Source organism: Lasioglossum baleicum, chromosome 7 (genome assembly GCF_051020765.1).
Source record: "Lasioglossum baleicum chromosome 7, iyLasBale1, whole genome shotgun sequence".
NCBI classification, from domain to species: Eukaryota; Metazoa; Arthropoda; class Insecta; order Hymenoptera; family Halictidae; genus Lasioglossum; species Lasioglossum baleicum.
This window is the reverse complement of record NC_134935.1, coordinates 3,755,887-3,782,112: the sequence shown is the minus strand read 5'-3', so window position 1 is coordinate 3,782,112 and position 26,226 is coordinate 3,755,887. Positions and strand designations below refer to the sequence as shown.

The 26,226-nt window shown below is 33.4% G+C and overlaps 5 protein-coding genes across 9 annotated transcripts; 3 read left to right on the top strand and 2 right to left on the bottom strand.

Moving 5' to 3' along the window:
• The first annotated feature begins 1,078 nt into the window (after positions 1 to 1,078).
• Rab1 (RAS oncogene family member Rab1) lies at positions 1,079 to 3,568 on the top strand. Its single transcript, XM_076427760.1, has 4 exons — positions 1,079 to 1,324; positions 2,702 to 3,098; positions 3,186 to 3,416; positions 3,520 to 3,568. Exons 1-3 carry the CDS (start codon positions 1,302 to 1,304, stop codon positions 3,384 to 3,386), a joined length of 621 nt encoding a protein of 206 aa, XP_076283875.1. The 5' UTR covers positions 1,079 to 1,301; the 3' UTR covers positions 3,387 to 3,416; positions 3,520 to 3,568.
• Positions 3,569 to 4,063: 495 nt separating this feature from the next.
• Sec10 (Exocyst complex component Sec10) lies at positions 4,064 to 9,214 on the top strand. 2 transcript variants are annotated; one of them, XM_076427736.1, is made up of 7 exons: positions 4,064 to 5,124; positions 5,217 to 5,316; positions 5,398 to 5,841; positions 6,872 to 7,449; positions 7,505 to 7,993; positions 8,081 to 8,588; positions 8,664 to 9,214. In XM_076427736.1, exons 2-7 carry the CDS (start codon positions 5,284 to 5,286, stop codon positions 8,760 to 8,762), a joined length of 2,151 nt encoding a protein of 716 aa, XP_076283851.1. In that variant the 5' UTR covers positions 4,064 to 5,124; positions 5,217 to 5,283; the 3' UTR covers positions 8,763 to 9,214. The 2 variants fall into 2 exon arrangements, with proteins under 2 accessions (XP_076283851.1, XP_076283852.1); XM_076427737.1 differs by having other exon boundaries at positions 5,199 to 5,316.
• Positions 9,215 to 9,751: 537 nt separating this feature from the next.
• Positions 9,752 to 12,848, bottom strand: Art1 (arginine methyltransferase 1). 3 transcript variants are annotated; one of them, XM_076427757.1, is made up of 2 exons: positions 12,689 to 12,848; positions 9,752 to 11,881 (listed from the first exon to the last, which is right to left on the bottom strand). In XM_076427757.1, exons 1-2 carry the CDS (start codon positions 12,752 to 12,754, stop codon positions 10,796 to 10,798), a joined length of 1,152 nt encoding a protein of 383 aa, XP_076283872.1. In that variant the 5' UTR covers positions 12,755 to 12,848; the 3' UTR covers positions 9,752 to 10,795. The 3 variants fall into 3 exon arrangements, with proteins under 3 accessions (XP_076283872.1, XP_076283873.1, XP_076283874.1); XM_076427758.1 differs by lacking the exon at positions 12,689 to 12,848 and adding an exon at positions 12,203 to 12,459; XM_076427759.1 differs by lacking the exon at positions 12,689 to 12,848 and adding an exon at positions 12,101 to 12,123.
• Positions 12,849 to 13,896: 1,048 nt separating this feature from the next.
• Positions 13,897 to 24,428, top strand: Htk (AT-rich interaction domain hat-trick). Of its 2 annotated transcripts, XR_013009313.1 has the most exons (8): positions 13,897 to 14,129; positions 14,951 to 15,387; positions 15,471 to 15,716; positions 16,229 to 16,433; positions 16,529 to 21,002; positions 21,080 to 21,220; positions 21,351 to 21,549; positions 21,803 to 24,428. XR_013009313.1 is itself a non-coding variant. In XM_076427735.1 (7 exons), the coding sequence occupies exons 1-7, from the start codon at positions 14,124 to 14,126 to the stop codon at positions 21,392 to 21,394; spliced, it is 5,553 nt and encodes a 1,850-aa protein (XP_076283850.1). In that variant the 5' UTR covers positions 13,897 to 14,123; the 3' UTR covers positions 21,395 to 24,428. The 2 variants fall into 2 exon arrangements, 1 of the variants encoding a protein (XP_076283850.1); XM_076427735.1 differs by having other exon boundaries at positions 21,351 to 24,428.
• Positions 24,429 to 24,796: 368 nt separating this feature from the next.
• LOC143210678 (uncharacterized) lies at positions 24,797 to 26,037 on the bottom strand. Its single transcript, XM_076427761.1, has 2 exons — positions 25,683 to 26,037; positions 24,797 to 25,225 (listed from the first exon to the last, which is right to left on the bottom strand). The coding sequence occupies exons 1-2, from the start codon at positions 25,824 to 25,826 to the stop codon at positions 25,028 to 25,030; spliced, it is 342 nt and encodes a 113-aa protein (XP_076283876.1). The 5' UTR covers positions 25,827 to 26,037; the 3' UTR covers positions 24,797 to 25,027.
• Between the last annotated feature and the right edge of the window lie 189 nt (positions 26,038 to 26,226).

The window sequence follows — 26,226 nt, the reverse complement described above, 5'->3', positions numbered from 1 at the left end:
TATTGCAGTTGTTCACCTTGCTTCAACAACTCGATAGATATGGCAGTCAAAATGATAGCTATGTGGCTATGTTTTGTGTTATTTTATTAAACAGTATATACTAAACTGAGTTCAATTATTTTTTTGCTCATTCTTCTAGATTCTAGGTAAATATTATGCATACAACTAGTCTCGATAATTACGTTTTTAATTAAAATTTACATTTTACACATATATATATAGTACAGTCCATATTTGAAGGACCTTCCAGATGATTTCCAGACTGTCTCTTTCTAATTGACGAGTTGGTGGGAGATATTCGCCTAATGAAAGTGGGGAGTGCGTAAGAAGTGAGAGTTTTGTGTGTGTGTGTGTGACCGGCTCGCTGCACCCCCACCAACTATGCGAGTGAGATAGAGATCCACCCGGCCGCCATCTTTTGTTTGAAAGATTTTTTGTCAGATTATCGCAAGTACTTGAAAAATCGTGAAAGGTGTTACGTGAGACACCCTGTATATCTATATATGCCGGGTCTATAAGTAATATAGTCTAAGCTTCAGCCAATAGCGACAATACGTGCGATAGTAGGGGACCGCTATTGGACAATGAATCTTACTCAATTAAATCTTACAATTATATAGAGTTAGAACGAATACATTTTTCTAGCCATCATCTGGCGCACATACGGTAAATTATACATAAGGTATACATACCAAACATGTATTACGTTATCAATAAACCAATTACTTAAACATTCATATAATTATCATTTCCTATATACTAAATATAGATATGAATGCTCGATGTTCGATCAAACATATATAAATACCTATATGTATGTAATAATTTGAAAATACTGGAAAATACATTCCTGGGACATGAACTCACAATCAGATAGGAACATCTAAAGTGTGTCTCATAAGTATCAACATATTTGTTCCTAGATCTAGATCACTAGATCTAGATTGTTGGCAAGTGCGAATCAATTGTTTTTTCGAGTCATTGTATCAAGTATTTGGTACCCACCCTATATAAGAAGTGCGCAGACGTAGTACATATTCGTTTCAAATCGCTGATACACCGTCCAATAGAGTGAGTGAAACAGCACCTGCTGCCATTCTGGCATTACGTCAATGGTGGATGTCTCATTCGCTGGATTGGGAGGAGTTACCGTGACCGCCATTGTTACAGGTCCTTCGTATTGCAGAACGTGATCTGTGAATATCGTATCGTCATATTACTGTTTCTAACGTATTTGTGTCTCTGGCATAGATTTCAACGACGACGGTATACAGTATTCGTGAACGTGTTCTGAGCGTAGCATGTCCACAATGAATCCCGAGTAGTGAGTAACATTTTTTTTTGCGCAGACATAAATGTACCAAGAAATATTCAATTCGTGAAACATGTAATCGATTCGGCCCGAACTCCAACAACAATTACACCTGAACCGGTCGATCCATTTCCATTCGCATATTTTCATGCGTTAACGCAAGGAAATTCTGTTTAATGTCTACTATCTGACAGATTCATACCCCCCCCCCTCCCCACCCGCCTCTCTTCTTATTCTAGCTAGCCATATTTTCAGAAATTCATCCTCTGTTGTGCTTTCTCTATTTTAGAATTGTCAAAACATATCTCACGCGATCTCTCAATCGACTAGTAGAAATCTAGTATTTAAACATTGTTGTACAATCGAAACAGTTATTAGAAAGGTTTGGTAAAATTATTTTTCAGGGATTGATCTTTAGACAGTTGTGTAGTAAGATTAAGACAAAGTTCATTCATTTCAGATAAATGCCACTAACCTTCGTTATTACATCAAATTATCTACCAATTTTTACAAATTCTACTTTGTTCAATTATCATGGATGCACGTAGTGTGTATGTTGTATCGAAGGCACTAGAACAATCAGTATTTGTTTTTTCAAATGAAAATCAATTATGAAATCACGAATTAATAAATCGATAATTTTCTTAATGTATATCTAGAAATTCATACTATTACAGTACCATTGATGTTTTGTGTTTATAATAATTTGTTATGTGTTGTACTTAATCTATTGTGCAGTGTCATATCGAATTAATCATCAGTTATGTTTATAACTTGTCGCATACAATTTATTTTGTGTTGTAGAAGTAAACAATATTTCTAGAAGTTTAAATTATTATTCTTATTAATTACTTGTTATCCCATTGATGAATAAAATATAAAATAAATAAGGAGGGGAATAAGTACATTTATTTTTACTAATGCTTATTCGACTTGTTCTTTAGAACAAATATTAAATCTAATAACATAATATTAATAATTAATAGACTGCTGATCTTTATGCAAAAATTGTCTGCATTGATTGCAAGAAATAGAAACCAAATTGATATTGTTTTATAAAAATTACAAGACGTAATACGTGCTCGAATAATAATTTCTAATGGAAGCATCTTTATATAATTTCAATAATTAAAAAATAAACAATGTGAAAGCGATTATTTGATCGGTTGTGTTAATAGAGGAGAAATCATATACATATTGGTATTTTCAATTTTAATAATTTTTCAACAATTTTGAATTTCATCTACTTAATCTTGCTATAAATGTATAAAGATCGGCAGTCTAGTAATTACGTTGATCATAGCATAAGTTTCTAGTAGTTAAAATAGTGGTATTTTAAAAATTATAATGTATAGTCACATGAAATCTAATTTAAAACATATTTTTCAGTGATTATTTGTTTAAATTGCTCTTAATTGGAGACTCTGGAGTTGGAAAATCTTGTTTGTTGCTCCGTTTTGCTGATGACACATATACAGAAAGTTATATCAGTACTATTGGTGTAGACTTCAAGATAAGAACGATCGATCTAGATGGAAAAACAATAAAATTGCAAATTTGGGACACAGCGGGTCAAGAAAGATTCAGAACGATTACAAGCTCTTACTACAGAGGAGCACACGGTATTATTGTTGTTTACGACTGCACAGATCAAGAAACATTTAACAATGTTAAACAATGGTTGGAAGAAATAGACAGATACGCATGTGATAATGTAAACAAGCTGCTGGTCGGAAACAAGTGTGATCTTCATACTAAAAAAGTAGTTGATTACACAACAGCAAAGGTGAGTTAATTAGATTATAAACTTTTAATTACTGAAACAGAAGTTGAGTAAAAGTTATAAACTATTTGGATATCGTTCTGTCAACAGGAATACGCGGATCAACTCGGTATTCCATTCTTGGAAACATCGGCAAAAAATGCAATGAATGTGGAACAGGCTTTCATGACAATGGCTGCAGAAATAAAACTTAGAGTGGGTCCCCCGTCTAGTGGTAACAGCGATCCAGCAAATAAAGTGAAAATAGAACACGGACGTCCAATCGAGAATTCGAAATCTGGGTGTTGCTGAGAAATGTAATTCTACATCTGTGTAACCAAAGTAAGTAATTTTACTTATCTAGAAAAATGATTGTTAATTAAAAAAATCGAACAAGGAATCTCTATGTAAACGATGGAACTGATGGTAAATCTTTGAATTACAGAAGGACATCTTACAGTAGCAGTTTCTTACTGCTTGAAAAAAGAATATTACCAGAAGAAATGTGAAACATGATGGAAGTTTCAGTTTATATTAATAAAAAGAAAAGAGGTGTGAAGCATTATCAATTATGGACCACTAACTCTATTATAGAGTTGAATAAAAATAACTTTTGTTCTATCTTTTTTTCGATAAGAGGAGAACATGATCACTCGCTAACATACCTAGTGCAAAAAAGTCAACCATAGGAGAAAATTCGTCGAATTAGCATTAATGGTCATTGATTTTACGCAATGGCATACGTTTAACGGCATTCGAGTTTATAAAAGTAAATTAAATAATATTGTGTATCGTGGTTATAAAGATAAGCACTTTTATTTTTTAGCGTAATTATAACATATATAATTGAATGTTTCTTTGTCTAGAAAAGGGAGTCATTCTTACCCCTTTGTACTACCCAAACATTTTTCCATCTTTTATTCCAATCATTTTTTGAAGTAAACAAGAATTAGATTACTAATATACTGAAACATGCCGTCATTGCTGCCTCCCTCTTTTTTCAGTGCTCATTAGTGTAATTTAATAACATTATATTAATAAATATGTCAACACTAATATACAAATCGCAAATAGCATACCTACTCATATGGTGATGCAAAAAGGAAAAAACAGTGTTACACATGTTCCAACTACTAACATCATCCGAGTTACATAAGTTTTTAAAGAACTTATGTTACTTGCGATATTCGCGATATCGTTTGCCTATTATAAATACATCTTGTCGTTCGAGAAATTTTTGAATGCTTAATGAATATTCGATATCTTTCGTCTCGTTTCTACAAAATAAGTGCATATTCATAAAGCCATTTGTTTCGTAAGGAAGAATTTGTAACATTAAAAATTTAGCTAAAATACCGTTTCTCTTTTTGTACCGATTCTTTACTATTCTAAAGTAACGAACGTTATTTTATATTGCATACTTGCTATACTTCAATATTTTTACGTTATGTTATAGCCGCTGAATTAATTGTGGAGTAATAATAAATTAGAACACATTAATGGGACTTTATAACACGCAATAATAATACCAAAACAGATTTTGTACACTGTATATTATTCTAATTTTTATTGAAAAGGAAGAAAAGATATTTTGTACAAAAGACCGATATTACGATTAATCTCGCTTTTGTATTGTTATTAGAAAAAATTTTTATGAAGACGAAATAAGTATATATATATTTCGAAATAACTACGTGTTTCTACCATGATAATATATTAGTTAATTATATCAATTAACAAATAGGAATGTATAGAAATCTTCGTAATGAGGACGTACTATGTAATACTTATAGATGTATGATTATAAAAATAAAAATCATGTGTATGTTATAAAGTCATTTGCCAATTTTTTATGAGACATAGTTAACAATTATTTTTAGTAGTATTGTTGCCCTTATAGTATATAAGATAATAATATATGATGACAACTGATATTGTTATTAAAGTTTCTTACGAAATGTTCTCCTTCGATATGGTATCGTGAAACAGAGTATCTGTCAAACATTCGCAGGATGAATCGATGAATCACATTTTATAGAACATATAACTAGTAATAAAAGATTCATAATCATTTTTCGCTAAAATTTACTTTTCTATTACATAATTCTTTATTGGTCTATTCAGTATTCACTTATTTTACAGTGGGATTCTATTTAAATAGTAACTGTATTTATTATAACCTCGCGACTGTCATTAAAATTTCGTCAAAATGATGCAACAATATATGAAGGAATTAGAGCAGGTAAATTATTGTAAAATCATTAAAACAATGAAAATTATTCGTACAATATTAATGACAATGTTATAATGTTCTTGTTTTAAGGATCCATTTGATCCTGAAGAGTTTGTTGAAAGACTTGCTTGGAGAACAGTCAACGACACTACAAAAGACAGTGGCAAAACATTTTTTGATCCTATGACAGTACACGAAACATTTTTGCAAGCAATAAAGGATTTGCAGATTTTACAGGAACGCCAACAGAAAAAGTGTGATAAACTTGAAATAGCATTGAAGGACGAAGAAGCGAGACACATGCTTGAAATACTCGAGTTACAAGAAAGAAATAAGCACTCTATAGATTTATTTCATCAATTAGATGAAAGAATTAATCTCGTGGCTACTAAGGTCTTGCATTTAGGAGACCAATTAGAGAGTGTTAACACGCCTAGAGCTAGAGCTGTAGAAGCTCAAAAGTTAATGAGACACTTTTCAGATTTTTTAAGTCCTGGCCCTTTGACGGATCCAATCTTTACTGACAAGTCATCGGTACGAATGCTTGTTTTATGTATCCGATGTTTAGATAGTTGCTAATGCTTGTACACTACCATCCATAAGTATTGGCGGAATCGAATCTAAAAGTTCATATCAACATAATAACTTAAATTACTTTGAAGTAGAATGAATATAAATGTATATGATTGACATAGAGGCATTATAATGCATTACATGTTAAGGATTTTACCAGTAAATAGATGAAAGTTATTAAGTACTTTGTTCATCGATATATTCACCTTGCTGGGCAATAACGGCATTTACAATTCGAAGCAATCTACCAACGAGCTTTTTTAATGTTCCTTCCTGGAAGTAGTAAACAGATAGAACAGAGAGACACTTGAAATCACCATACTTAAGTGTTTTCACTCAACCAGTTTTGTTCAATTTTTTTTAGTATCTTTTTGTTCACAGTAATTGGTGTTGAATATTATCTGTACTATTAATTATTACTTTTATATGAGTGTATAAAAGAAATACTGTGGCAGAAGTTACATTATTTTAAATATATTTTGTATATTTCTGATAAACCGAAAGTGGTCAAATACTTATGGATGGTAGTGTACATTATTATAACTAGACTATGGGTCTTTATGCATTTATAGCAAAATTGAGTAGATAAAATTCAAAACTGTTGGAAAATTTTTAAAATTGAAGATGTCAATATACGATTTCTCCTCTATTATAATCATTAAGGGAAGAATTAACATTCAATTTGGCTTCTATTTCTTGCAATCGATGCAGACAATTTTTAATTTGCATAAAGATCCGCAATCTAGTAGTTACTAATATTATTTTATAAGATTTAATATTTGTTCTAAAGAATGAGCTGAATAAGTATTAGTAAAAATCAATGGATAACAAGTAATAATGTCAATATATGATTTTTCCTGTATTATAATCATTAAGGGAAGAATTAACATTCAACTTAGTTTCAATTTTTTGCAATTGATACAATTTTTACTTTGCATGAAGATCTCCGCAGTCTAATTATAACAATTAAAAATTTTGTATTCTGCTACAGTTAGACGAAGCGGCAGATGTGATACAAAAGCTCCATCTTATCTCGCAAGAATTGCCTTCTGAAAAATTTGAACATGCGAAGAAAAAGATCGCTGTTAAATACGATGAAATCGAGAGAAATCTTATAGAAGAGTTTGTCAGAGCACACAACAGAGAAGATGCTACTCGTATGAGAGAATTAGCATCAGTTTTAGCTCATTTTAAAGGATACTCCCAATGTATTGATGCATTTATAGAACAAAGTCAAATGGGCTCATTCGGCGGAAAAGATGTTTTTCAAGATGTGATACCAATGTGTACAAAATATCATAAATTGATGCAACAAGTATTTACAAATCCTGAACAAGTGATGGCAAAGTTTGTGTTAAACATTTATCATTTAAGACTTCAAAAGTATGCGGTTGCTAAGTTAGCTGACAAAAGTGATCCTGAGAAGTATCTCAGAAACCTATACGATTTGTATACAAGAACTGTGAAACTATCTGTAGAATTAAAAATGTTTAACATGGGTACCGACGATACTTACCTATCGAAACTTACCAGGAACATATTTCAGAAATATTTGGAGACATACATAATGTAAGTTTATATGGTAGTTAACATATATATAGAACTAATTTACACGTTATTTTAGTGTCGAAACAAAATCATTAAAGGAAAAGTCAGCAGCACTTCTTATCGAGTATTATGAATCTAAAAATCATCAGAAAAAACAACTACAAACTGGTGGTTTTCAAGAATTAAGGAGAGATTTGCAAGCAGTTCTAGGTGCAAGAACTAATATAAATATCGCACAAATAGAAAATTATGGTGGAGAAACATTCTTATCGGAAGAACTTGCAATCGCTTTATTACAGAGAAGTAAAACAGCGTTTCAAAGATGTCAATTGTTATCAAAATCTGAGGAAATACCAACGAATGCGCTCCAAATTCTGGAAATACTGTTACAATATTTAACAAGTGAACATGTTGACTATGCATTAGAATTAGGCTTACAGAGTGTACCAATTCCTGAAAGTAGAACTCAACCTGAGATTCACTTCTTCAATGTTGTACGTCAATGCAATGCAATTGTGCGCCTTTTAGAAGAACAGTTTAACGACAGCCTTATACCTCTTGTCACGTAAAATTTCTTTTTTCATCTTTCCATTTTATAAGACAGTATTAATACAAAGATATGCACTAAAAAATACAATCTTTTCTTCTTTAGATCAACACCAAAACACGGAGATTGTATGCTAAAGAAAAAAATTGTACTAGATCAAATTGACATGAAACTTGAAACAGGATTAGATAGAAGTATAAATGTAATTGTTGGCTGGGTGAAAGTGTACTTACAAAACGAGCAACGTAAGACTGATTTTAAGCCTGAAACTGATGTTGATACTTTGAGCACTCCAGCTTGTTTAACAGTAGTGCAATATGTTACTGGAATGATTCGACATATTCGGAATACTTTGGATGGAAAAAATTTAAACAATGTACTAACTGAACTTGGAGTTAGATTTCATAAAGTTATTTATGATCACCTGCAACAATTTCAATTTAACTCGGCTGGTGCAATGTGCGCGATATGCGACATGAATGAGTATCGAAAATGTGTCAAAGAACTTGAAGTTGATATAGTTATCAGCCTGTTTGATACATTACATGCTTTATGCAATTTATTATTAGTCAAACCAGAAAACTTGAAACAAGTTTGTACAGGCGATCAACTGGTATGTTATATGTTCAAAATATGATAATTATAATATAACCAAACAAACTTATTGAAATGATTTCTATTATTGCAGGCAACATTAGACCGTAATGTTTTGCTGAATTTCATACAATTGAGAACTGACTACAAAACACAAAAGTTAGCAAACTGTTTGAAGGGGTTAGCTACATGATTTCTTTTCATTGTCTATAAAGATATTAGTTGTATGCTGCTAATTTTTGCATTATACATGATATTAAAAATTCAAAGCACTATTTTGCATTACTATACAAAATAAAACAGAATTAAGGGAAACATTATTTTAAGTTCAATAATGATGCTGCATTATATGTTCAGTTGTACAGAACTATTTATAGTTTAGTATTATATATGAAAAATGTTTTCTATAATTAATGATGAATATTATTTATAGAATAGAAATTCTTTTAATTTGTAGGGACGAACTATGTATAAAGAACAAATCAATAAATATCGTCTCATTTCATAATTATTCAATAAATATAAAATATATTTATAGCAAACGTATTAATTTTATTATATAATATGTAAGATGATCGATCATAAAAGGTTTTGTTTCTTGTTGTATGAACGTTTTATCATTTTAGATGAAATTATTACATATACAAGCAGTAATTAAGTATAAAATTTATTATATCAAATACTTTTCGTGTTGATCATTTTTTAAAACTCTTCCTAGTATAATTTGAAGTTTACCTATTGTTTTCCAAAATATTTGGTAATATTAAAGTGTAATACATTGCACTTCATGTGACTACAATTTTCGATGAATTTCTTGAATAGTCTTTGAGGGTGGAGGGTACGTTCTTTTCAAACGTAATTCACTTGCATATAAGTTTATATTTTCCTTTTTCAACTCAACAGTTATTCCCATTACATAAATTGTATTGCATTGAAAATGCTAAATAAAAGAACAGGGAAATCTTAGAATATTTTTAAGATACTCTTTGGAAAATAAATCTTATAATTGCAATATTTAACATAGTAAATTTAATACTAAATCCAAATTAATGAATAGAATTTAGTAATAACCAAAGATACTAATGTAAGACAAATTACCTATGTATTTGTCTACAGTCAAGTAAAGCATGACTGTATTTACATGCATACTCGAATCGAACAGGATTGTTTCATTAAACATGATACAAATTGAAATATTTAATGGCTTGACAAACCGAACTTTATCTATGCAAATACAGAGCACTTATATATGTTTAAAATTAATAAAATTTTAGTGGTTATTGTTTATAATTTTTTTTACATTGTAACAGTCAAACGGATTTACTGATAATTAAATTAAGCACATGTTACAAACTCATGCTTTATGGAAAGGTTACAAAATTGTTGCATATTTTTTATTTTAACAACACTAGTAACTTAATCATTATTGTATATAAAAATTAAGCTAATACCAGCATGTTATTAATGGAGACATATTATTTGATATAAATATCACTGACATCGAGCACATTCATAGAAAGGTGCTGATAAAAAGAATAATACTAAAAATAATGTTTAATTTACTATGAAATTACCAAAATATAATATGTAATATTGAACTTTTCCATTTGTCATATATCGCATAAATGAGCAGTTTCAAATTATTTCCAGGAATACGGTGATACATGTATTTCGTATGCTATAAATTGGAATCAAAATTTTTTGTTAAGAATACGGTACAAAAATGTAGGAAATAATAAATGTATTTTGATGTTGAATAGACTGATAAATACTTTATGTCTAACATTAAATGAATAATGGATGAATTAGTTTAAGGGTGCAAGTTACATGCAAAATAAGTAAAGAAAATATTGAAATACACGATAAAAAATGGTCACAAAGGAAAGTAAAAATATGAAATTATCATACCATTCGTATTTTTTAATGTACTCTCACATAAAGTATTATGTTGAAAATATACGTAGTACTCGCATTACGTATTTTTGCCATAAATGTTATTGTTACATTCTAACTGGATTAACAAAGATTCTTAAACAAGAAGCTTCTAAGATTCCTTAGAATTATGGATTAAAAATCATTTAAATAATTCACACCATTCATTGTACCGTACTGTTAAACATTATTAAATCATCTAAGTCAATAATAATGAATGTCCTGATCTTCTATTTGATTACACAGTTTTATGATCCATGAAAATAAAAGGAAGATGAATCATTCTTATAGGTATCAGCGCATACGGTAAGTATTAGTTTCATGTACTTGGCACAGTTCCCCTTTAAAGTCTAGTTCGATGCTGAAATCCAGATCTCTGTAGTTCCTTGCGTTAGGCTTCATCGAAAAGACACCGTATATTTCTTCTCCCTTTTTGACTGTCATATATTCGTCAAAGTAGAACACAGTTTGCTTCCAATGCGTATACTGTACTTCCGGCGCTGTACTGAATCCAATACGTTTGTGGCACTTGGTGAATTCGATGTTGAAGAATGTAACTAGTGCTTGTACATAATCGTTTCTACGAACTTGTAGAGTAAACGGGGAAGAGAACTCCAAATCAGCCTTTGTTACTGTGTACAGGTCGACTTCCTTGATTAGACATGCGTTTGTAACAACTTGTTTCGGATCCACAACATCCACTAGAGGTTCGCTAATTGCTACTTTTCTTATACTACTCATATCAAATCCATACACATCGTCCCACCAGTTTATCTTTTCATCCTTATATTGTCTGTCTTCGATGCCGCAAATAAATAATGTTGCTTTGTCGGGGAATAACATTCCATCTTCGCGAAGCCATTTGTCTCTGGCGAAGAGCACCGTGTCTAACATTGATTCGTAAAACAAGCAATAGCCCATCCATTCAGAGATAATTATGTCAACTTTTTCTATACCATCGGGCAGTGAAACCTCTTCAACTTTTCCTTTCAGTATTGTTATTACGTTCGACAATTGATTCGCTTCTACAATTTTCTCTGCATATTCAACAATATTAGAACACTCGATACCGATAACTCTCGCTGCTCCAGCTTTAGCAGCAAACATTGAAAGAATACCAGTTCCGCAACCGATATCAAGAACGGTTTTTCCCTTAAAGAGGTGTTTATTATGATACATGGAATTTCGATAAGTCACTGTGCGCACTTCATCCTTTAACATTTCTTCGTGTATTCCATAATGGGCATATGAATCGAAATAATAATCTCTAGACGTCATGTCCTCCACAGAAACAGATTCTTTACAAGAGGATGGAATAGCATCCTTGTTCGATACAGGAGTAATGGTCTCTGATACTTCCATAGATTCCATTTTTGATGTCTGCAACAGTATAATTAACAGAAGCACATTAATAAACAAGCTTATACGTACGTTATATAAAAGCATCTACCTACGCTACATTACAATCAGATCTATTTAACTATATATCTACATGATTTATTCGAAAATTATTATTATTAATAATAAAGAAAGAAAAAAACATTTATGTAATGAAATACAGAGAATAAACTGTTTTATATACTCGTGAAAAAAACCTACAGTTAGCTACAAACACGTGACGTATAATTAATATCTCGAACTAAGAGATATAATTCTTTCTGCATCTAAATGTAAGAAGAATTATTACAAAACATTATTTACAATGTTATTCATCGGTTACGGAAAATACTAAATATTGGAGTATCTGTAGAAAGACGGTCTTTTACGCCGACACCGGTGTACACGTGCCCGCCAAAACGAATGGCGTCTGTTTAAGATCGAATGACCAGTTGAGATTTCTCACACTCACACACATTCCTCTATTACCGTGTGATTAGTCTGTACCCGTGGTATTCGATATAACTACATTTTTTCGTGATAATGTCAACAAATAATTTGTTATGTTTAAATCCTATTATCGAAAAACACACCACAGAAAAATAAAGAAAATGCGACTGAACTGATCAATCTATTTCCCAAGATTCTCTAAAGCATAGTGAAAACTATTATGACAAACGACATTTTAACATTTTTGTTCATCGCGTGTTCACGTGGTATCATCTATTATTTACATTAACATCAATACATTGTCAATTATACTCAGATATCGTTCCTCCCTATCTCTCGAGATATTTCACTAAAACTTACCGAATTTTCGTTTGTGCACATGCCACTCTGGTTGATTTCTACCGGCACTTCATTACTCGACGCCATTTTGATCCGCGTCACAGCAGACGACCATAGACAGGAGCGTACAAAGACACATGGCAAATTGCAAATACGATTCTGTCAACAAATATGTTTCTTTCAGGATCTAAATAAATTCTCTTGTTGATCAGCTCAAAGTGTCCTGTTAGCATTTCCATAGAATTTTTTTTATTATTCCCGTCCATTTGTGATCAGGATTGTCATTTTTCAGAAATCAAAAATATACAAAGTTTATTGAACGTAAATAATACTATTTTTACATCATTAGAATTATTTCTTATATGTAGATGAATCTTGTAATTACTCTCTAACACAGTCTTCTTCTTATATTAAGTTACTTGATAAATTTTTTTAATACACACACACACACACACGTGTGTGTGTGTGTGTGTGTATGTATGTATAATAGAGTATGAGTTGATTTAACAAGTGTTATATTTATTCTACAAAACAGTATATATCTTATTTCTATCAAAACGTAACGTGATGCACGCTATTATAATTAAAATTTAAAAACTATTTTCATACTTCTTTACGTGTAAATATATGTAAGAAAACTCATTTAAATGTTACATACAATTGTTACTAAATACTTATAGTGATATAGCTTATATACGAAACTACTAATCAATCTCTTTATACATATAGTAAAGAAATTATATAACGTTCTGCACATACAATACGACGTACAATAATTTGACAAAACTATCGATTTCCAAGCAACGTTTTGTTTCGTAAACGATTGCTCACGTGAATCTTCGCCCTTTTCTCTTATTTTTTTTGCGAAATAACTACGTGAAACATACACATGGTATTTAACAATGATAGCGCACGAATGTTTGTTGTTCGTACGTAGACTGTAAGTTCACTTGTTCCCCATGAATGTCCTAGAAGAACCACCTGGATTGTCACATGAAGAACGACGTTGATACGTTCCTGTGGTATGCGCAGTGCGGTTCTTTTACACTTTCCATTTACAGACGAAATAGATATTCATTTGTTTCAAATTCCCACTAAAAAATCGTGTTTCATTTATGTGATTCTATATCGACGAAAATCATTGGTAATTCAACGACAATACGATATCTTTAATTTCGTATCTTCGTTCGGTTGTTTTCAGAGAGTGCAAAGACATCGTCCAATAGGAGTCGAGTGGCTAGCTGACAAGTTGCGTCGGGGTGGAAATGGGCAGGGAACAAGAGCTTGTACGCATTCGGTCCGTGAAGTGTTGGTTTCGCGAAGGGGGTCAACCTCAGTGTCTACGTGCTCTTTCTCGTGTTATTGCTTCCAGCGAAATAATAGAAACTCAATTTTAATGTATCGTGCGTGCCAGTGTCTTAAGATTATTTATATGAGGATCGTGGAGCGTTAGAAGATGCTGGTAAGAAAACAGGCGGGAGAAAACTTGACGTAGAAACAAGTGCGCAAAGATTGTATACTTGAGTTCTCTCTCTGTCTTTCTCTCTCTTTTTGTCTCTCTTTCTCTCACTCCCTCGCGCGCTCTCATACTCACCCTTTTTCCTTCCTTTCTGTCGTGTATATCGAAAAAAATATATCCAAATCCATGCCTTTGTTATGTAGTTAAAACGCTTTCGCAGGTTATTACCTTCGAACGAATGTCTCTCCTAAAGAACCTTCGAGGTTACAACTATTACCCGATGTCTCAGAAATCGGCAGGCTGTCATGAACGTACATAGCGGACTCCGTTTCGAAAACGTGGTTAAGATGTCAAAGTATGAGTTTTATCATAATCGGTACATCCCCGTGGGAACGTTCTTATTTTGCGTTGGTCATGTTCGATCCGGGAATAATGTCCTGTACCTGCGAGGCATGATCGCCTACATAAACAATAACTCGTCGTAGCAAGGCAGCTGGCGTTTTTGAAGTCCTTGTGTCGCTATATTATTTGCAGATATTTTTTATTCATCGAATTTTGAAAATCGTCGAACGAAATTCCAATATACTTTTACAATGGTGAACAATCATTTGACAGATTCTGATAAAACACAGAAAGAAAAAATAATCAGAGATATTTTTCTAGTATTCTTTATATTTTTCTACACACGAGTAACAACATGATAAAATTTCATATATTTGAGTAATTTGTTTTACTCAAGACAGAAGTGATTTTGTAACTCTTCTGTGGAAGTATATCTGAAGGGAACACTATTTAATGCAGATTACATATTTCTTCTGTTACAGGGAGACGATCCGCCGTACCTATCAGTAGGTACGGAGGTTAGTGCTAAATACAAGGGTGCCTTCTGCGAAGCGAAGATAAGAAAAGTAGTGCGATCGGTTAAATGCAGAGTATCTTATAAACAAGGTTTGGGTACTGCGACTGTAGCTGACGACCAGATAAAAGGAACTTTAAGAGTAGGTGCATCCGTTGAAGCTAGACATGCTGATAAAAAAGAATTTGTGGAAGCAACGATCACCAAAATCCAAGATTGCAGTCAATATACTGTAGTTTTCGACGATGGAGATATTACAACGTTAAGGAGAACTGCGCTATGTTTGAAGAGTGGACGGCATTTTGCAGAGAGTGAAACCTTGGACCAACTCCCTTTAACACATCCAGAACATTTTGGGAATCCAGTAATTGGGGGTAGAAGGGGACGGCGGTCTAGACAAGCGCAGTGAGTGCTCGTGAAGTTATATATTGGCGGTATTTACCCATAAAGTAGATTGCTAGTAATTCAAATTTTAATTGTTATCGTAGAGATGAAAGTAGCGATGATGAAGATAGTCCTCCACGAGGAACTCGTGACTCGGGTTCTAGTGGAACAGGGAAAGAAGGTATGGAGACAGAACCAGAGATTGGACGAGTCGTATGCGTGGAACTTGGAGATAAAAAGAAAAAGGATAACTGGTTCCCTGGGTTAGTGGTTGCACCAACTGCACAAGACACAGTGAGGATTCGAGTGAGAGATGACTATCTTGTTAGATCATTCAAAGATGCACGATAGTAAGTTGCAATATCATTTAGATTCAAATCAATTCTACAATTTCATATATGTCGATATTATTTCGTTGCATTCTTAGAGCCGTTACGCACTATCCACCAGTCGCCAGCGACCACTAACTACGGGAAAACATCGTAGTTTCGATAAAGAAAAGTTTTTTTTAGGAATTGTATCCCTAAGTGCGATTTCAGATTTATCCGATAATAATTACGCAGATTGGGACATTAAAAAAGTAGAATGGGAAGAAATTGTTAATATATTTGCACCGGAAGGTGCTTCAAAACATGAAGAAATGGAGTCTGATGATCTGCGCGATTCCAACAGCTTTTGAAGACTGGCTGAGCTTGGTCGCCTAATTGTTGATCTCCTGATGACTGGTCGACAATGCATAACGGCCCTTATGGTTTTAGTGTAATGAATGTAAACAAACAAATAGTCCTTAAGACATAATTATATATTCACTAATATTCACTTATTCTCTGCCTTGCTATTACACGTTAATTTATATACTCAGTTATACAGTTCCGAAGAAAGAAGCCACTGAATTCACAAAAGAACTTGTCAACAAAGTTGAGAATAGTACACTGAAGGTTGCGGTAGAAAAGGCACTGCTATTTTTAGAGAAGAATGAGTTACCTCCCCATTGGGATAGGGATTCTCTTTTTGGACATTCTGTGTCGAGTGGAAATAGTGACTCTGATGGAGAGCTTGATTCGGATGTAATATTTATATCTTTAAATATACTTTATATCTGTGATTGTAAATAAATTCGATTTATCATATTTGTTATCTGCAACGAGATTGTATTTTTCAGAGTTCAGATGATGAGCCGCGCGAAGAAAAAGATCACTTTGTGGCGCAACTATATAAATTTATGGATGATCGTGGAACACCTATCAATAATTGCCCAATGATCGGATCCGAAGACATAGACTTGTACAGGTTATTTCGAGCTGTTTATAAATTGGGTGGTTATAATCGCGTAACGAATCAAAACCAATGGAAACTGATAACGCGTCGTTTAAGCTTTACAATGCAAAATTCTCCGTCTACGCACAATTTGGTTAAACAGGCCTATAAAAAATTCCTACATTCGTTTGAAGATTTTTACAGAAAATTAGGTTGTACAATGGTGAATCATCCAAGAGGTACTATACGCAAACAACGTCCCGGTAGAAGTCTGATTAGAGATAAAGACAGAAATACGCCTGTACCACCACAAGTGACGGCCGTTAAAAATGAAAAAGAGGAGGAAGACAAGAAAGTGATAGAGGATGAGAAAAAGGAGAAGAAAGAAATAAAAAAGGAGCCGGTGAAGGAGGAAGAGGTGAAAATAAAGAAGAAGGATGAGTTTGAGGAAAGTGGCAGTGGCCAGGAAAGCGATGTGAACGTGGAAGGTGAAGCCGAATCATCCAGCAGTGAAAAGTCTCAAAAAATTTCAACATCGTTGGCGTTACAAAACAGAGGTAAGTCTAAAACTAAAGAGGAGTCAAAGAAAAAGGTAATAGAGAAGAAGAAAAACGAGCCTAAAAAGCAAGAGAAAAAAGATGATAAAGCTAAGGAAGAGGATGCTACTAAAACGAGATCTAAATCCAAAGACGATACTGTTAAAAAAACCTCTTCTGAAACTAGGGAAACAAGGACTCCATCTAGAGAATCGGACAAGAAAACGCTGACCAAACAGAGGCGTTTAACCGACGAAGAATTGAAAAGACGAGGGAGAAAACGTAAAGAGTACGAGGCCGAGAAGTCACGTTCCGATGAACAATTAGCAGAATCTGCTCCTTGCTATAAGGGTCCTGTAGAATTAGGAGACAGATTAAAAGTATATTACGGACCTACTCATGAATCGAAAGTCACGTATGAAGCGAAGGTTATCGATATGGAGAGGGATGGCACAGAACCGATGTATCTGGTTCATTACACTGGATGGAACACAAGATACGACGAATGGATCAAAGCGTCGAGAATAGCGCAAAACTTTACGCAAGCTCAGGGTAGAGTTAAACGTGTTAAAGCTAGTTCACGACCACAAACTCCCAGTACGAATTTATCTAGTAATGTAAACAAATTGTCGAAAATTGTCTCGAATACAAGTTCAAACGCGTCCCAAAGTCGTCGTCGAGCACAAAGTGTAGCCCCAACAACGACAGGTAGCTCCTCGATCACGATGAAGGAAGTCAAAAAAGATGAGAAGGAGAAAGATAAGGAGACACCTCAGCCAGTTAGATCTACGACTCCACTGTCTGCTACAAGTTCCAGCTCCAGAACTAAGAGTCCAGCGACCCCAGCGACTAATCGTCAGACAAGAACGACAAGAAACAATGATGCGCCTGGTATAGAACACAGACGACGCACGAGAAGGACGTCTGGACATACGGACATATCAATCGCGTCGGAAACTGAAGACAGCGAGACGTGTGATTCTGATGCCACAGAACCTGAACAAACAAGGACCAAATCTAAAGGTGCCGACGACAGGAAACGCAGAGAGGCCAAATGTCGAGCCGAGGATAGAATAAAACCAGACGAGACTAGTGACGGTGAGGAAGATAAAGATAACATGGAAGAGCCACGCAGAGGTAAACGTTTGAGGAGAACGATTGGTAAATCACAGGGTATCAAGTCGGAACCTGATAGCGATGAGGAACAGCCTAAAGGTCGAGATTTCGACTTGAATCAAATACGATCGGAACTGAAAGGTTTCGACAAGGCAGTGAAATTGGAGCTTGTTAGGGTTGAGCCTGATCCAGAGGATGAAATCAAAATAGAAGAAAAGGAAAACGCGGTTCTAGCTTCTCCGAAATTAGATAAAAATTTGGAACCTAAAGTAGAAACTACTCCTGAGCCGAAAGCGACAGAGAGTACAGACGACATATATGAATTCAAAGAACCGGAGCCGTTTGAATTTGAAGTACGTAATAAACGAGACACCAGTGGAGAAAAAGATAAAGTAAAGAAGAGGGTATTCGAGGAAGAACCGAAAAGCCCGAAAAAGAAGCAGAAAATGATTGTATCGCCAATTATAAAAGAAACCAAGCCGGACATCGACGATTCAAGAAAGAAACCGAAAAAATTGTTTAGTAAACGGATCGATGAAATTACAGAGAATCAACCTACTCACAAACCACCGCAGCCTGCGACATCATCGAGTACGTGTGAAGAAGCATTTGATAAACTTTGCGAATCACCAACGTTTAATCAAATGAAAGCTGCACCTATCGTCGAAGAAACAAGTAAAATAACAAATGGTATAGATTTGTTATTCAGTGATTTACCTGGCGACGATGATGGTACTCACGATGATTCTGAGGATCGACTAATAATATCAGAGGCAGAGGTTTCAGAAGCAGAACAAGAGAACTTATTTACTTATCAGCAAGAAATGTTTTCTACCAATGATATGATGAACGACTCGTTAGAATCGTCTAAAGAAGATACAAGTCCACAGGTTGAAACTATAAGAGAAGAATTACTATCGACAAGTTTGAACAAGCCTGAGGTGTCCCCGGAGCAAAAACCCACTATTAAGATGTCCCCGTTGCAACACAGACAATCTCCAGAATTAAAATCACTCGATACTAAATTATTAGATATTGCTCCTGTCTCGTCTCCGATTGTACCAGTTCCAGCACCGATTAGTGCAAGATTACCAGCCACGTCTACAATAGAGGAGAAGCTGTCAGCGGCGATGGCTTTTCGTAATAAAATCAAAGAAATTAAAAAAGAAGACGAGGTTCCCGAAGTTATATGGAAAACTTCGAAAGAAATTCCGAAAAAGCTGGACACTATAATTGTACAAAAAAATAAGGAAGAGCAAAGTGGGCCTAAGGTAGACATCGAGAGTAAAAAGCGCGAAGAAGAAGATATTCCACCGAATAATGAAGAACCGTGTAGAGAGATAATGCGAGTAGTCATCAAACAGAAAGACGAGGAACTTCAACAATTGAAGTTGAAGAAAGAGGTGGAATTAAAGAAGTTTGTAGAAACAAAAACGGAACACAAAAAGGTACAAGAGCAAGGTACCAGTGAAGTAGTATGGAAGCACGTTGAAACTGAAGAATCGAAAAAAGTGGAAGATGAATTCAAGGAGCACGATTTTAAGGAGAAAGAGAAAGAAAAGCGTAAAAAAATAGTTACTCAAGACATGGATTCTGCAGACAGTAGTGACTCCGAGCAGAGGCTAGTAATAGATAACGAAGAACCTCAAGATTCAAAAACACCATCGAACTTCGACGTGAAACTACGAGCGGAGTTAGATAGACTTCAAGATACACAGGAAAGGCATTCAAAGTTACAAATACAAAAATCCACACAACAATTGAAACATCAACAACAAGAGTGTATTATAGAATGCAAACCGGAGAACAGCATGTCTGTTACAATTACGAAAGCAGATGAAGAGGGTGAGGCGATTAGTTCTTTACTATGCGAAGAAGAAATACCAGGTTCGCCTGCACCTGTATCTGAAAACATCGAACAAATAAATGCTGGTCCGTCGTGTTCTCCACCAAAAGTCGAAACATCTGAAACCAGTATAGTACTCATGGAAATGCCTTTCGCGAGTGCTCCTACGTCGGGTCAAAGTACAACCAGCAGCACCGTTGTCACTTTGACAATGGCACTACCAAAAACGGTCGAAACATCTGTTCCAGTTTCTTTACCAATGCAACCAAATCCTGCTCTAGGTGTGAGACAGCATCAACATTTACCTGCACTAATGCCTGCCCAAAGACGGGAAAGCAATGAAGCAGCACCTGTAATGGACAATACTCCACCAACTACACCAGACTCTAGTATTTCCAATATCTCTGGTTCTCCAAGGGAAGAAAGAACAGGTGGTTCATCGCCAACGTCGGAAGATAACTTGAAACTAAATCGTGATAGTTCCGAAGCAGACAACGATAGCGCTGGTAAAGGGCCTGCATTCAGTGAAGACGATACACTACCAAATGCCGAAGGTAATTCTACTGATAGAATATTGAAGCCACCTGCGAAACGTTCTGTGGAGGAATCCCAGTCGCCTAAGAAGCGTAAGAGGAGTCGAAAACATTCGGAATGTGATAAGAACACCTCGAAAAAAAGTGGAAGGCATAGTGGCAGGCATGGGAGTAGACACGGTGCTGGAAGTGACAGCGACGATACAAGCGAAGGCTCCAATCTGTGTGGAGCTAACTCAACGTCAACGAACAACAACCATACGAATATGACCACCACCGTGACCGATCTTAGTAACTATTCATCGAGATCACCTCGACCGACAAAATACAATTTCTATGTGGAATTAGGTAAAGCATCCACGTATCTTCTTATGTGTATTTCATTATATCTTCACAGACGTAATTACTTTCTGTTATATCAATAGATCCCGAATTGGATGGGAGTCAAAGGATAGCTGTATTACAACAAAAATTAGCCGAATTGCGTAAAACATATAATGCTGTGAAGGTTGAATTGGCTGCTATAGAAAGACGCAGAAAAAAATTAAGGAGAAGAGAACGGGAAGGTAATTATTATTTCATCGATTTCATTTAAAAGATAGAAAATATCGAATACAGAATATTATAATGATATTTGTATTATTATACATAATGTAGGTAAATTTAAAAAATTTACAAGAACGAATTTGTTTTTAGCCATAAAGGCAGCTAAAGCAGAAATGCAACAAGCCTGTTCGTGATGAGCTGCCTTGAGACATCCTATGTCACTTAATCTGCGCTAAACAAACTTTTATACAACACCAAGAGATAAATAGAATAATATCATTGAGCGGATACCATCCTGTGCAGTCACAGCAGATTTCATGACAATTTTTACCTACCTAACATCGTTTAGGTAATTTTTCCCCCAACTAATATAAATTGTAGATATAGACGATAAGATTTAGTATAAAGGAGGAACATCTATCAGAATGAAAAAATATATTCATATGTGCTTTGTGTTGTACATTGTTTTTGTTAAAGAACGTAATGTGACTGTTAAAAAAAAGGAAATCTTTATCCTCGATTTGTCATTTAACCTGCTCAGATACAAAGTACAAATTATCGAACTTGATGATCATTTTCATCGTTCATTCTTGTTTTTTAAGGAAAAGGCTGAGAAAAAACGTTACCGATAGTATGTTATTATAAAGACATCTTGGGAACAAATAATTGTCTAAGCCGTCTGTTATTTTCGTTTCGGGCATATAGCTTGTAGCACTGTTGGCGGTTGAGCTGTTTTCAGGACGATCAGATGAAGACATCATACGAGTATGCGAGTGCGACAACAATTACGTATTTCTTAGGGTAGAAAGATTTTGTATATATGTATCTTAATTAGTAATGACATAGTGGTCTGCAATATTTATGTGTGTACGTACGTAGAGTCGTAGCATCCTCACGATCCGAATGTTTCCTTTTTCGTCTTAAATTTAAATAAAACATTGCTATTCGATGTGATTTTTAAAAGTACCGTAGCAAAACGATCATGTTGAAAGCAATGTTTCTTTGTACGATATAACAAATATGTGAAGCAAACGAATGATTGTATATTGACATGCATGTGAGATATAGCACAATTTTTAACTTTTAAAAGAGGAAACAGAATTACTTTAATTTATGTACATAATTTACATGAATAAAATATATATCATATTATAGCTGTTCTAAAATACGAAACATTAAAGTCCATTGTAATTAAGTAATTACACACTCGTACTTGAAAGGAAAAAATAACAAACTTTCTTGACAAACTGCATAGAATCGAGTTAATTGATTATGCAATTGTCATGAATGCAGCTCAACGGGATTCATGAAATTACAGCCTTTTGCATTATATCTGAAAAATTGCTGCCATTGTGCTTTAATCATCAAATAGGTACTAGACTTCGCCGTCGTATATCATAATTGGTCAAAGATGCATTTATATTTGTATTTGGGAGTCAATGTACCCCAGGTATTAATAGAAAAGAAAAATAACGAAAGAAAGCAAACAAAAAGAGTTAAACTTAAGAATCAAGTCGCAAAAAATCGAAATCAAATACCCAGTATGGAACTAAATTTGTACGAAGATATGTTGGCTGACAAGAGAATGAAATTTTATATAGATATATATATATATACATATATATATATATTATATATATTTTTTATAAGAAATCAGTTGTGTACGTGCTTTATGATATCAAATACCATGGTCACACGCTGATTACGCGAAAAAAGGAAGGAAGAAACTTGAGTTGGACTCCACGAATCTTTGTACATATTTTACACTGTGTGTGTGTGTGTGTTGAGGACACTTATAAATCAGGTTTTAGTAGTTGTTTATCGCACACGAATGTAGCTACGCATATTAATTGTATAATGGTTTCAGAGGTATTGCAGTAGCACATGCTATACATTTGTCTTAAGAAGTTCAAAGGATGTGTGTGACACTCATTGTAAATGTGGGGATTCAATGAAATAATAAATTAGAAAATGAATCTATTGCACACCATGAAATCATATATAATTAAATTATAAATGATTTATTATGGTTTTGTTTATATTTCATCTTCTTTTGATGTAGCGCAAATGAAACTGCAATAAGAGTTTGTAAAACTACTTTGACTATATTATCAGACCGTCGTAATGACTGTTATGTTACAATGATTTAGTTATATTTTACCCAATATTTATAACATACCGTACTTGAGCAAATAATTTAAGAAACAGAGTAATAAATAGATGTTATATTTGCTTAGACATATATTGAACATATATATAAATTTATCGTAAGATTATTTTTTATTGCAATTTATTTTTTGTTCTATATTTAGACTGCGCGTGAAATTATATATATTATATATATAATTTAAATTATACATCATAATTTAATTACAGATATCGCAAACTTTACTGCTTTTATGTAAATACCGAATGAATACTTCGTAACATATTTGAGTCAATGGAAAAAAATATATATCATGGATAATACCAAAATCTTTGAAGATATGTATTACTAATATTTGAGTGATGAACACATCCTTGTCTTCATAAAACAAATTTTCTCCCTGTAAATCATGAATTACATGTGAGATAAAATATATATATATATATATATATATATATATATATATATATATATATATATATATATATATATATATAGTAAGCACAATGTGGATTGTGTCGCCAACAAATAATATTGTTCCACATAACATTTAATTGTTTTAGCGAATATTGTTAAGAAATAAATCTTATCTTAACAAAAAGAGAGCAATATTATTTACCCTGATATCACGATAGAGGTCTTTATTTTTTAAACATAACAATAATGTGTGTAAAGTATCGCAATGAATTAAAAAATTCTATGTTTAAAAATTTTTATAAATTATTTATTATATTGCAACTTAAAAGTGAACATTAAAATTTTGTTAAACTCTGCACAATAATATATGTTAATACAATCATCTCGCTATCATAGTTTATGTTACATAAATATATGTATTATATGCATATATATATAATATACAGCGTCACTGGCAGTGCGCCAATATATTATATTATATGTACATTTATGTATTATATTATATGTATATTATATGTAACATACATATGTATATATGTAGAATTATGAAATTTTAACTATTGATACCGAATTATGAGAATAGAACACGAACAATATAATGTACAGTATATTGACAATCTTGTGTATTTAATACATAGTGCTAGTAAAAATATCGTTAACTAAAACCTTGATTTCTTGCTTTTGTATTCAAATCGTGTTAGCTAATACTCTAAGAAAATTACTTGATTACACCTATCTACTTCATTTATCTTTGTACACCAGTAATATAGACCTATTAAAGGTACAATAGTATTGTGGATCATTAAAAAATGTCTGAAAATATTTTCTAATGAAAATAATATAGAATACATACAATAAAATATAGATCCAATTATCGTAATATTATTGCGCATGCTCAAATATATGTCTGAAGCATTGTAAAGATTAAGTTTATGATCGCTCATTACCACTCAAGCAAAAAATAAACGTGATGTCTCATTTTTCTTGCAAATAATTCATTATGGTATATGCAAAATCTAAGTATTATACAAGATTATAATGTTAATAATTGGCTCTAATATGAAATTAAAAAAAAAGTCAAAAGAAATACAACATTAAAGACAAATAAACTAACCCCTGATAAGTTTACAAATCATCGAATAAATTCAGTTTCGTTTTAATAATATGGTTTTTCTATCAATAAATTACTAAAGTAATGAGCCAAATAAAATACAAAAAATATTTAATAATATTGAGCGAAAAAATTTGTCTTCAATTCTATATGTCAACACGGGGGTGGGCTAGATGTTGGTGCAGTATCAACAGTTTGTGCAGATGATGATGCTACTGACGGTGACTTATTCTCGGTAACTACCCTTCTTAGTTCAGCCAACGTAAATTGCTCCATTAATTCATGATGAGCTTCTAGCCGTTCAATACAATGTAGACATGCTGTTTTTGGTAATGGGTCATTCATGTTTACCTGTATGACAAAGGGCAAAATTTTATCTTCTTTAATGAAGTATAAGTGAAATTATTAGTATCATTATAACGTAATATATAACACAATATTTTTCTTTCACGATTTAAGCTTTCGTTTAAATGTAGAAAAGCAATTTACAATATAAAGATTACTGTAGTATACACAAATTTTGTTATAATAAATCAATTTAGTGTTAATATTACAGTTTGCTAGCATACTAGCATCATAATGTAAAAAATATTATCATTGCAATAGAGTTTACTACAAACAAACACCACTGTCAAGTGGTAAATCATTTACAGTTATTACACCAGATATAAATTAAAAAAGCAGCAAATGTAACTTGTACATGATGGAATTTTTAACCAGTCATGGACAGTCCGAGAATAAATAGTTAATTAAAAATAATATTGACAAGAGCGATACTGAGATACATAAATGCAAACAATAAATTTACCACAATTGGAAGATAAGCATTTATTTTCTCAGCGAGCTTCATTCTTTCACCCTCTTCACCGTATATGTGGATCACGAAACGGTTCATCTTACTACAAAGTCTGCATATAAATCCCGTGATCACAGCTTTATCTGTGCTACCCATGTTGATTATTTCCTTAAGGTTATTGTTTTTACTATGGCACTAATCGACACCCTGTGATCTAACACACACGTCAATAACTTCAACCGTAAGTTACTGCGGTTACTGCTCTATGAAATCTCGCAAGATGTTATGCTTCCTTCAAGATTAAGTTTGTTTATCATAGTCTGTACAACTGGCGCTACCACGGTGCATTATACAGGTGTGCCGACTTCCCTCAAAAAACTGAGGCAGATGAGTCGTAATTCTCTGGCCGCCGCCAGACGGCGCATGGTCCCAGGTACTGTACATGTGCGAATGAGATTGCGCTGCTGAATACACACAATCACACTCATTCGCACACGTACGGTACCTAGAACCATGCGCCGTCTGGCGGCGGCCAGAGAATTACGATTCATCTGCC